The 12,740-nt window shown below is 49.7% G+C and overlaps 1 protein-coding gene across 2 annotated transcripts in view; it reads right to left on the bottom strand.

The window, feature by feature from the left end:
- The window catches only part of AP3D1 (adaptor related protein complex 3 subunit delta 1), a 62,056-nt gene that overhangs the window by 32,306 nt on the left and 17,010 nt on the right, over positions 1-12,740 (bottom strand). The window contains exons 2-7 of one of the 2 annotated variants that reach the window (XM_077121258.1): positions 10,772-10,867; positions 9,909-9,989; positions 8,005-8,085; positions 5,407-5,514; positions 4,041-4,170; positions 42-181 (exon numbers count right to left, since the gene is read on the bottom strand). In XM_077121258.1, the coding sequence (XP_076977373.1) occupies positions 42-181; positions 4,041-4,170; positions 5,407-5,514; positions 8,005-8,085; positions 9,909-9,989; positions 10,772-10,867 (636 nt within the window). Of the gene's footprint in view, positions 1-41; positions 182-4,040; positions 4,171-5,406; positions 5,515-8,004; positions 8,086-9,908; positions 9,990-10,771; positions 10,868-12,740 lie in introns of those variants that run through there. The other variant, XM_077121259.1, reaches the window with a different exon arrangement.

The raw sequence follows: 12,740 nt of genomic DNA, 5'->3' as shown, positions 1-12,740 counted from the left end.
TAGTGGAGACAAGGCCCTCCTTACAGAAGGACAGTACTTGCCAGTTTGATGATTTTGATGAGGACCCAGTTGTTGGTGGAAGAGGTCATGAGCTTGAAGAAGAGTGGGGCGAGGGAAAGGTAGTTTTTGGGGTTGCGCCTGGCCAGCTCGCAGATGACGTTAACCGCTGCTGACTGGACCCCTGCGGAATAAGGGGATATCAGGGTCAGCCCCCATCTGCTGCAACCACACATCCCATCCTTTAGGTATACCATGCCAGTCTGAGCACCCCAGAAGGACCATCATCACGACCATCTCCGGGAGAAGAGGAAGTGAGAAAATAATAGGAACCAACTTACTCATGGCTAAAAATTCTGACTGGGTCTAGGAAGCCTACCACTCAAAATACCTCCTTTTAGCAATGGCCCTGACCCCACCCCATGCTCCCAGAGTGGCTGACCCAAGACATTCCGCACCCTACTATCCTCCTTGCACACGGTGACTCTCCAGGACACACTGGAGCCAGCATGGAATGCTAAGAAGAGCTCTTTTCAGTCCTCCCTACCGAGGTATTTACACATGAGAAGTGGAAGGTGAAAACGAGCCTCGCACTGTTGAGATGGAATCTGAAGGATCACAGCCTGATTTTAAACAGGTAAGCAGCAGACACAGATATAGGGGTGTGTGTGAGTATGAGCATGTACGAGGAGTATGTGTGTGTGTGTGTAAGCATGGGAGTGTTTTTATGTGAGCCTGTGTAAGTGTGCATGTGCAGGCATCCCCCAGCTCTGCAGGCAGGGTTGCCAGAGAAGGGTGCGGCTGGGCCCAAAGACTGATATGCAACAAGCATTTGCTTAAGAGGAACCAGGGCTCCCTGGGAAATTCTGAGTCCAGGGCCAGGGCAGGTAGAGGAAGTGGGGAACCCGGGACCTCAGGGACACCAGAGTAAGGCAGAGCTCCAAAGGGATGGGGCAGGATAAATGGGCACAGAAGCCCCTGCAAGGAGCACCCAGTAGCCAAATCTGGGACAGTTTAAATAAAACAATCAACAACAACAATGGATTGTACCTCACAGAATAAAGCAAATATCTATGAATCCACTTTGACGAAATGACTGGATGATGGAGAAAGGGAAGCTCTTCTCCATCAGGAATTCTGGCTAGTCAACACAGAAAGACTGACAGGCCGGGAAACCACTGTGTGGCAAACACTATGGCTGCAGCGCCTCAGTGAAGAATCATCAAGGGTTCTTTCTGAAGCCATGCAAAGTGCTAAGAGTGACTGAGGTGGAGGCCCAGCTGTACACACACGGAAATCCAATGAATTACGCACCATAAGTGAGGAGTCCGATGTTACACTAATTATACCTCAAAGCTGTAAGAGCAGCAACAAAAAAGAACCACTCACAGATACTGAGAATCATGGGAAAAAGCCAAGGACAATGAGATCCTCTATCAGCCTTAGAGTCTCTCCCCACAACTAAACATTAATTAGAAAGAGGGACCTGGCAGCATCCCTGAACACAGCACCACAACTGCGGGGCTCCTACGGAGATGCACCCCTCTTCCAGAAGGACAGGTGGACAGAGGACTGACCAAGAACTGGCCGGGACCCTACCCGACATGTCAAGGTCACGAGAGGCAGGACTGTGAGCTTTGGTGTCCTGGACAGGGCTCTGGGCTGGGTTTCAGACACAAGGAAAGTACTGTGGGGACACCCATCTCCCTGCCCCACTGCTTATGCTGGTGACATGGGACCAGCAACGGGGAAGCTGGATCAAGGGCACAGGGCAATGCTCTGTACCAACGCTCAACTTCTGCACATATGAAATTACTTCAGGGTGGAAAGTAAAACACTTGTAAGTTTTTCATTATCAAAGAGAAAAAAAAAACTGGGTGTGAGGGGGTACTCTGGTTGGGCTACTGCTTCCCGCTAACGGAAGGAGAGCTCTAGCAGGAGCAAGGGGAGGACCTGGCCGAAGCAGACACGGAAATCCTGTGGCTCACTGGTGGGCATGGAGCTCCTTCTGCCCCGCCTGTGACCTGGCTGTGCCTGTTCCTTGTGCAACTGGGACATCACCATGCATGGCCCCCTGTCCATGTCAAGAACCTCACAGCTGCTCTGAGGTGCCAGTAAAGACACGCATGAAGTCACACAGCCTGGTGCTCACAGCTGGGCGACACCTTCATAAGCACAACAGGCACTATCATGGACTCAGCAGCATGAAAAACTTGAGGACAGCTCATTTCATCTTCTACTGATTCTGGGTGGGGATTTCAGCTCAGGGTGGCCCTGTTCAACCTGAGTGTCAGTCTAGAGGGGCCCCCAGAATCACCTACCAGGGCAACCAGCCCACAAGCCAGAAGCTGTGTGGTAAAACCTCCAGACCACAGCTGAGGCCTTGCTCTCTGCCCCAGCCAATAACCACACCCCAGGGCATGGGGCAGATGCTCTCTGAACCCAGGACCGTGGGGTCTTGTTTATGGTCTTTAATTTCACAAACCATTGCTGAGAGCCTGCCTGTACCAGAAGCTTCCCCCCACACCATGCAGAGCTACCAGCATGACAACCACAGCCACAGGAGTTTATGTTGATCAAAATCAAGTAAAACAAATAAGGTATCAGTGAATGAGAGAGTTCAAATAGAGTCAAGGAGTACTCTGAAGGCTGCTCTTAAACGCAAACTTCAGTTAGACACTGCAACATACCATAACTTGACAACCCCCAAACAAAACCATTCCAGCCAATCCTAAAGAACACTTAAGGGGACACATAAGATTCTACAAAGGTTCCATACACTAGGGTAACTTTCCAGAAACCTATAATCTCCAGATGGGTCCCTGGTCCAGGTAAGTCCTGAAATGTAGAGGGGCCAGCCTTTACAGAACATCAGCTAGCTCCATCTCCAGACCCCTTATTACTGAAAGCCCTTCCAACATGTAAAAGGCAGAATGGGCAAAACCCAAAAACCCCTAAAGAGTGGGAGAAAGATCAAAGGTGATGATGGAGGTATACAGAGAAGGTAGGGTTTAACAAACGAGTATGACTGCTGAATCACCATATTAATATTCCCTTTAGTCTCCAGTATCTTACAGCAGCTAGAAGTAAAAACCTAAAACCATGGAATTGTAACACATCCAAACTCTGAAATCTGTTCTACAACTAATTGTTGTGCTATGCTTTGAAATTTATTGTTTTTTAGTATATAAGTTATCTTTCACAAAAAAGGACAAAAATGATAAAAAAAAAAAATTATATATTCTTTCTAGCCTCCAATGTTCTGGAGAGCAGGAAGGAAAAATCTGAGATGATGGTATGATGGTCCACGACAAACTTAGGGATCTGTCCTGTACTACTTGTGGAAGAGTGTTTTGAAAACTAGTGCTTTTTTCTTTCTTTGCATTGTATGCGTGTTATATCATACAATAAAAAACGTTAAAAAAAAAATCAAGTAAAACAATACAGTTCCTCAATTGCCTGGGCATGTTCCTAGGGCTCATGGGCCACAGGGGGCTGGTGGTGGCTTCCCTGTAGGACGCACAGGTCTACCAACACCCCCACCTCTGTAGAGAGGCATGGCCTGGCAGGAAGAGGAAGGTGGGGCCCTGCTCTGCTCGCTCTCCACTCACCCAACTGCTGGGCAGGCCTGGCTCACAGGGAGCGGTCACCAACCCCTGCCGACTTCACAAGAACATGGCCACTCAGGAGCATACTGTTCCTCTCAGGCAAACAGGAAGCTCAGGGCCCAGCTGGGGGTAGGGCCCACCCAAGGATGCAGAGCGAGGAGTTGCTGAGAACCCCGGGCAGCAACAGGAAATCCTTCCAACGGGAAACCCCTCAGCTCTGGCCAAAACCCAGACATGGAGCACCAACGTGTTGAGTGGGGCCCCGTGTGGCGAATTCCAGGTCTGGGGGACTCCAAGGTTCTAGCATGTCCTCAATCCTTCCCATTTCTACACAAAGTTGACCCCTCGGAGGGTGAGTCCTGCAGCTGCCACCACCCAGGCCCCAAGCACCAAGGGCTGGACCCGACTCCTATTTCCCAAGTGAGGCCCACGCACCAGGATCTGGGTCCTCGAGTTTCTCCTTAAGGCGCGGGAAGGCAGGGCGCAGCGACTCAGGGTACTTCAGGAACACCTTGTACATGATCAGCACGGCCTTCTTCCTGATGTAAGGCTTTGTGTGTGACATCTGCAGCAGAGCGGCAAGTGGTCACAGGCAGTCTGCCTGGTACAGAGCCTCCACCCCACCCCACCATCAGAGTGCAGCCCTGGGCTCTGAGACTGCCAGGCCTGACCCAGAGCAGGACTCAAGGGGCCTATGGGGCTCCTCCCCTCTGGTCTACCCCCAGGACGACCCTGTTCAGGGCCAGCTCCGGCCTGCACAAGGCTCTGGAGCTGCCTGTCCAACTTCTGGACAGTACTGTATGTAGCCTGGGAAGACCCCTTGCCTCCTCCCAACAGCCCTGACCCGAGACCACTGAGTACAACTCACAAACCCCTCTTCTGGGCTCCCAATTGCTGTGCTCTAGACTGGGGGCTGGCAAACCACCCATAAAGGGCCAGAGAGGAAGTATTTTCATCTTTGGGAGCCCCATGGTCTCTGCTGCACTACTCAATCTGGCTACTGCAGTGGCACAGCCACATACCAATAAAATTTTATTGACAAAAGCAAACAGCAAGCTGGATGATGCCTCTGGCAGTGGTTTGCCCATTCCCAGTCTACAGCCATCAGTCAAGACCTAAACATCTTCCCGTAAAGGCAGACCATGTAACAGGAGAATTCACTGGAAGGAACTTATCCCCTTTTCACAGTGTCCTAATGTGCCTTCTGTTTTCAAACAACAGGAGAAAAAGTTTCTCCTAGTTATCTGGGGTTAAGCTGGGCACGTGACAGGGGTGTCTCGAGAGCTGTCACATCTAACAGACTTTCCATATTTAAAACATGATTTCAGATACTCTTGAAGGCAGAGCCAGCCTGGGGTTCTTGCCTTTGAAACTGATTGAGTCATGAGAAATCAAATCTGTCAGTAAAAGGCAGAAAGGACAGAGAAGGATAAGCTGAGTTGAGCTAACTGCTACCATTATCTCCACCTTATCCAAAAAATAACTCATCAGGTCCTATGTTTGAACCCTGGGGGCCAATGCCACCTGCAACCTGATCTAACTTATCAGGGAGAAGCACTCTTTCTTTCTTGGTGGGATGTGCAAGAAGCTGATATAAGAAACTCAAGAACGGTAGCCCAGGGCAGTGACAGAGGTGGCGGGACTCGGCACCCCTTCGGGGCTGTGCATCGTCAGGGACCCAGCCAGTTTCCACTTGGCTAGGAGTTCCGGGCATGACCTCGCACCCTCGGTTTCATGTGTGTTCACCCAGTCCAAATCACACCCATGAGGCCAAGGCTCTCTGGGCTGCTCACATACTCACCAGTGTCATGATGTCGTTTGCCAGGTCTCTGGCAAGATCTGGGGTAACAAAACAGGACAGACCAGTCAGTGCAACTCCAGTGTCGTACTGGCTGGGGCTGCTCAGGTCCTGGAAAAGGAGGGGAGGAGATGTCAGCGTGCAGCCGTGCTGAGCAGTATGCGCATCACATGTGGGTGGTCTGAGAGGCAGAGGCACAGGCCCCTCACAGCGGCACTCATCTGCAGCTGCCCGCATCCCTGTCTGCCTCAGAGGGACCTGGCGGGAAACCTAGGTGGGAAGCCACCTTGCACACTAAGACTGTGGGTGACAGTAGTATACAGCTGACTCCACACCCCATCACCAAGAGACCAACTGGGTTCGTCTGGGGACCCGGAAAACTCTGTGGGTGAGACTCAATTGACATCCTGCCCCCACTGGACAGAGGGTCTGGCTCCCAAAATGGCATCCTATGTCTTGCTCAAGACATTTGACCATAGGGACAGTGGGAATAAAAAAGCAGCACTAAGGCTGGCCTGCCCTCAAAGGAAGGGCACCCCACAGATTCTAATCCTAGGGGAGCTCCACTGCTGTCTGGGGTCTACAACAACCAGGAGTAGCTCCTCTAGATCCTCCCAAAACCTCAGAAAAGCTTTGACTCAAAGGGCAATTTAGTCTTTCAAAGAAAGAGGAAATTGAGAACATGAGGCAAGAGAAGAACCTAAGAACTGCCTGGGATCTGCCTCTGCACTACTCACCATGGGCTTCCCAGTCCTACGGTTCTAACTACAACACGCCACAGAGGCACCTTCTCCCCACACTTAACGCTCTCCTGGAACACTACAAAGTCGTTTTCAGTACAGATTTTCTTAAGGGACCTTTCCATAAGTATAGGAAGCAAAAACCATACAGAAACGCATTTTTAGAATTTTCCTTTCAGACTGTAGCAACCAACATGAAAATCTTGGCTTTGGTGAGATTTTCTGTTCCTGGGACAAGTTAAGGAGCCATCGCTTATAAACCTGCAGCTCAGAACTCAGGCCTTGAATTCAGTGTCATTCACCAAAGGGTCAAGCAAGAGGGGGCCTAGGGACGTTCTGAAAACGCAGGTGTGGTAAGGGCAGTTCAGGTCAGCGTCAGTGGCATTTAGGGACCAGCAGGACGTGCTAACCAAGACCCACACGGAGACGGGAAGGGCAAATGCCGTGATCTCAAATGAACGGAACAGAATCCTAAGTGGCAAGTGGCGGGGGCAGCTGTGGAGGAACACGAACCCCTACCCAGGGCCAAGGCGGCGATAGGAAAAGGGCATGCAGCTGGTAACTGTGACTTTCCAAAGGTTTCTTTTCTAAGCAGAGTTGGTATATCATCCACTCCATTAAAAAGGATGTCCTGGGCCCTGACAGGTCTGCCTAGGCAGCTGACTAGCTATGCTGACTCTAGCCTACTTCACGGTATAGGGGAACAGATCTATATCAACGGTGAGGTCATTATGGGGCGGAGTCAGCAGGGTACACACTGATACACTAAGACCAGCAGAAGTCCAAGGCCATGCCAAACACCCAAATCCCCATTCCCACCCCAGGCTCAGCTCCCCTATGCCAGGCTGGCTGGCACCCAGAGGGGCTGGTGAACAGGAAACAGTGGCAGAGTGGACACTCTCTCCACACCCTTTTCCCTTTATCCCTACTACCAGAGTGGGGAGTCCAGCATCCTCCTCCCTTTCCAGACCACCTCGCAGGCCCAGCTCTGCCAGTAGCTGGGCTGTGTGACATGGTCCAAGGACTCCCAGAGGCCCTGTAGCCTCCCCAAGCCACGGCCACAAGCATCAAAGGCACTCCATGCAAGGGTGATAGTGACTAGGTTTGTCCTCCTGTACTGTGCCATGCCCTGGCAAGCCCAGGCCCACACCCCGCACCCAGGAGCTCCCAGCCTGTGTCGCCAGTTCACCCACTGGGCCCACAGTAGCTGCCAGAAGGTCCAGCTGGTGCCTGGGCCTTTCCTGAGCAGGGTTTGGAGATTCTGACATGTGGTTTGGGTGACAGCCCTCTGTGGCCAGGGAAGGTGGCCACCCCTTCGCCTATTATTCCCTGGATCTGACTGCCCATAAGGAGGTGGAACGGAGGACACTTGGCCAGGCCAAAGAAGAAATGTACCACTTCATAGATTCAAAGTGACTAAAAATCTTAAATCCCACATGCAGCACTCAAGTGTGGTGCCTCAATGTCCTGGAAAGGGCTTAGACCTTCAGCAGGAGTCCCCACAAGATAGAGAACTGAAAACAGGGAATGGGTACAAAACAGGGCTGGGCCCTGGAAAATGGAGCCTGCATCTACAGGAGCTGAGACACTGAGCGATGAGAATGAGAGGAGGTGGTGCGTCCTCTAGCTCCTCTCCCAATGCCCAGATCTAATGCCCCCTTTCCTTGTGACCCTTCTGAGAATAACAACTGGCCACACAGAAAAGGTGTTTGCTTGCTATGGAATCCTGGACAAGTGAGAGCCTGCCTTAACATTGCTGGTGAATGATGGGAAAAAACAGCATGGAGGAGACAGACAGACAGACAGACAGACAGCTGGGGGGAGGACAGGGACCGGGCTGGGCATGCCTGGCACAGCTCACCTTGCGGATCTGATTAGTCGTCAGCATGATGACGTCGGTCCCTTCGTGGAAGCACTGAGAAGCAGCCAGGTAGCCGACGCGCTGTGCAGGCACAGAGCAAAGGCATCACTCCGAGAAGGGGAACTCAGCCCAGGAAGCCCCCGGAGCCTCAGCAGCAAGCCCTGCAGCATGGGGCCCCGACCCCGTGGGGGTGGGGGCAGCCCTCGACTGGCCAGGGCCCCAAAAAGTCACAAAGCAACCAGGGCAGGTTTCATTAAATTTCAGAAGAAGGAAATCACCTCTACATTTGGGGTATGTGGTTTTCTTTCCCTTTTTTTTTTTCATAGTATTAACTACAGTCCATGGCTTACATCAGGGTTCTCTAAAAGTATGTGACTTTTAGATGTTCTTTTAACAAAGCTTTGCCTAAAACATTATTTTTTAAAAATGTTATTACTGATATTCTGCAATTTTACTAAACTGTGGGCAGCCAGGGACAGGCCTTATGATCTAATGTCATTGTAAGCCACTGCACACTCTGTTATTACAACTCAAATCTGTTCTGCCAGGCTGAAGTCAGTACCTAAAATTTCAACCACACATGCACGCACACACGCACGCACGCACTTAGAGTGCTGTCCCAGTTTTGGCCTCACCCTGGCTGGCAGAAGAGTCACGTTCCAGCAAGGCCCATGCAGGTGTTTGGACCCACGGGACCAGATGCAGCAGTGGGTCTCAGCCAGCCCTGAGCCTCACAAGTCAGACCAAAAACTGGTAACAGCCAAATGCTGTCCCCCAAATTAGAAGAAAAGGTTTTGTAACAACCCAGAAAAATTACTGGGCACACACACATAATGGGCCACTGTTGTTAAATGATGTTTTTCAGAACATTTACTAACATGGGAGAGAGGTCTGTTAGAATATGAAGTGAGAAATAAGCAACGTTCCAAATCACATCAAACGGTGGCCACTGCTATGTAGAGAAACACTTGGAAACTGAAGGGATAGCAAGACAAGTGGAAGCCTCCAGGGGGCCATCATCAGCTTATTTAGGGGTGGGTTTTCATTTTTTTCCTTCTTTATGATGTTTTGAAGTTCAAATTTCCTTTAATGAATGTTAAATATGTCAACAAACAAAACAGATTTCTAACAAGACATAACCTCAGTGACATAAAGGAAATGTAAGAATTATAGGAAGGAAATGTAGTGAATTATAACCCAAGTTACCAACAATGATTCCCAAGGGATAGGATCACAGGTCCTCCCCACATCACCTTCCTACCCCTGACCATGCTTTATAATTTCTGTATTTTCCTAACTTTTCAAAAATGATTTGTTATAAAGAATTGCCAAAAAGATCATTTTAAAAAGTAATGAGTCCTACAGATGAGTAAAAAATATGGATAAGAAATAAACAAATACTAAGGGGAACAAAGGTTAAAATAAATTGAATGGACTGAAATATTAGTGGTCAAAGAGTGGGGGGTAAGGGGTATGGCATGTATGAGTTTTTTATTTGTTTCTTTCTTTCACTGGAGAGATGCAAATGTTCAAAAAAAAATGATCATGGTGATGAATACACAACTATGTAATGATATTATGAGCCACTAATTGTAACCATGTCAAGAAAGTTTGTGTCTGTTTGTTGTTCATAATATATATATATTTATTTATTTACTAAAAAAAAAAAAGTAATGAGTCTTAGACACAAATTTGCAGTCGGAGAAGTGGTGCAGATGACAGGGCTCTGGAGCAGCTGGGCCCGAGCTACGCTTCTGCACCACAGTGAGCAGGGCCCGGGGATGCCGGCTGATGGCTGGGTGCACCCAATTCCAGCACAGCCCCTTCTCCCAGGGACCTCATCTCACACGGTCTATCCTCCAGAATACACCCGAAACCCACCACCACGCGCCTCCGGGCCTCACCTTAAACGTGAACTTGGAGGCACTCATGACTTCCACGATGTTGAAAGCGGCCCAGCTGATGTCGTACCCTAACATCTGCAACTGTGGAGAAGGGGGGCACCAGCTCTTCAACCACGCCGTGCATCATGGCCTGAACCATGCCCTCCCAGCAGGTGACAAGCAAATCCGGTCACATCCTTACTAACACAGCAAACCAGACAGAACACAGGCCCGGGGTATTTTATTTCTTCTTTCAACAAATACCCTTCATGCTTAAAAAACACACGGGCAGATTAATAATAAACCCTAAAAGAAAACAAACTTGTGCCATGGAAAACTAGGGGTTACTATACTATTGTTTAAAATCCTCCACAACCAATTGGTGAAGTGGCTCCTTTATTTTTTTTATTTTTTTGCATAGGCAGGCATCGAGAATCGAACGTGGGTCTCTGGCATGGCAGGTGGGAATTCTGCCTGCTGAGCCACCATTGCACCGCTTTTATTTTTATTTTTAAATAGCCACAGTTCACTGGAGGCCAGCCCTGGGACCCTGAAAGACCACTCTTGGCCTCTCCATCACTGTAGCCACCTACCTTCCAGGACTGTTGCCAGGTAGGTCGTCCTGTCCAGGAGAGTCCAGACCCGTGCCCCAGGGGACCCCAGGTCTGGGGGGTGGGGATCCTTCTCTATGCCACCAGCAAGCCCCCACTCCACTCCTAGGCCTCTGAAAGGCAGACCTACAGCTGATGGCATCAATACATATTTGATAAGGACAGAGAGATAGATGGATGGCAGAGCCCACAGTGGGAGTGACAGCATCAGAGGTGCAAGGTGGGAGCACTGTCTGAGGCAGCACCCAGGCAAATGTTCACTGAGGTACTTACATATGTCAGCTTGCAGACGGCATTAGCTTTCACGGCAATGTTGTCTTGCTTCAGTTCTTGCTTAATTTCATCAATACACTGAGAGATATATTTCGCCTAAAAGGAAGGAAAAAAAACAAGACATTCCAAATATTTTCATAAAGCAGTTACTATCCATTTCAGAGAGAAGCCAAGCCACATACTGTAGGTCCCCATTTCTATGAAATGTGCAGAAGAGGCAAATGCACAGAGACAGAAGGCAGATGAGCAGATGCCAGGGGCTGGGGGAAGGGTAGGGAGTGGCTGCTAACAGGCATGGGGTCTCCTTTATGGTGATGAGAATGTTCTAGAATTAGATAGTGGCAATGGTTGCACAACTCTGTGGCTATACCAAAACAATTAAACAATTAAATTGTACAATTTAGATGAACAAATTACTTGGTATGTGATTTATTTTGGAATAAAGATGTTATTGAAAAAGGAAAAAAAACATTTCAATAAAATTCTATGAAGCTTGGGGTTTCCTTCAGATTCCTCCTGAAGGGGCAGGGAAGAGGGATACAGATGAAATGAGAATGGCCAGAAATCAACGGACATATAAGGCAGGTGATGGAAACACTGGAATTTATATTGTCTTCTCTACTGGTGTGCATGTTTGACATTTTCTCTGCTGAGAACATTAAAATCTTAAAAAAAAAAATCAGCATTTCAAAACTGAGTATTAAAATAAGGAAATTTTCTTAGCCTTCCAATTTATTTTGATATGCATCTTTTTAGCCAACTAGTGAAAATAAAAAATTCACATTTCCTACTCACTGAAGGCAGAGCCCCCTTGCCAGAATTTTGGAGACAGAACCTCCCTCCCATAAACCAGGGGCAGAATGGATATGGCCCACTCCTGCCCAGGAAGCACAGACGGGCACTGCCCTCCTCCCCTGGGCCACTCTCTGTCCTGCCTGGCTACTGTCACACAGAGCTGACCGATCCTTCTTTCTGTGCACTTTCTATCACAGAACAAGTAAGGGCCCACCCAGGGGGACAGGTGAACTCTAGGGTCCCCAATGGCTTGGGGTTGGCGATGCATGGGTGCCCAAACCTGCAGGTCCAGGGGGCTCGTGGGAGGGTCACGAAGCAAGGACACAGCCAGGCCCTTGGCCACTATCTCAATCAGTCTGGCATGAGAAGCCACGGTGGACCACAGCACAAACATGGGGGCCATGAGTGGGCAATGTCTGCCATCGACCATCCTTGCACTCTGGGCCTTTAGCATTGAGGGAGAACTGCCAAGGGCTGCCCTTCTCCAGGACATGGTGCTAAGACTCCTGGCACCCACCTCATGGGACCCCTACAGGCAGATGCTGACCAGCTGGTCCTCTTCCAGGTACTTCAAAGCCCACCACTTAGAAGGCCTTCACCGCCCAGAGTGGAATAGACAGGCTGCACATCTGAATCCGAGATCAGATCTCTGCCCCCTCAAAGCCTACATGAGATCCGGAAGTCAACAGACCCACCTAGACTCAATGGGCGTGAGGGCCTCCAACCTTCCCTACTAGCCAAGGGCCACAAGGAGCAAGGTCTCCATGCTTTGGTTGGGAAGTGCTGACATGGGCCAGCCTCCAGGGGTGTCTCCAGGGTCGCTGATACAGACCAAGGAGGCGAAACCCTGCCTATGGCAGCTATGGTAGGGAGTAGGATATAGGCTAGATAGTGTCCAACCTTGGCTGGACCTCCTGTGCCCGGACTAAAGGTACCCCACGGCCTGGCCAGGGTCTTTCTGGCTGGGGGCGGGGCACACGGTGCCTCTTTTAGTTACTTAAATATCAGCTTTACTGAGATGTAATTCACACAACTGACCATTTTAAAAGTGTACAGTTCAGTGGTTTTTACTCTAGTCTCAGAGTCATGCAACCATCACCACCAGAACATTTTCATCAACCTAAAAAGAAACGCTGTACCCATGAGTGGTCACTCTCTGCCCCCTCCCCCCAGC

This window comes from Tamandua tetradactyla, chromosome 11 (assembly GCF_023851605.1).
Source record: "Tamandua tetradactyla isolate mTamTet1 chromosome 11, mTamTet1.pri, whole genome shotgun sequence".
Classification (NCBI taxonomy): Eukaryota; Metazoa; Chordata; class Mammalia; order Pilosa; family Myrmecophagidae; genus Tamandua; species Tamandua tetradactyla.
Note: the sequence above shows the minus strand (reverse complement) of the source record. Positions and strands in the feature narration are given on the sequence as shown.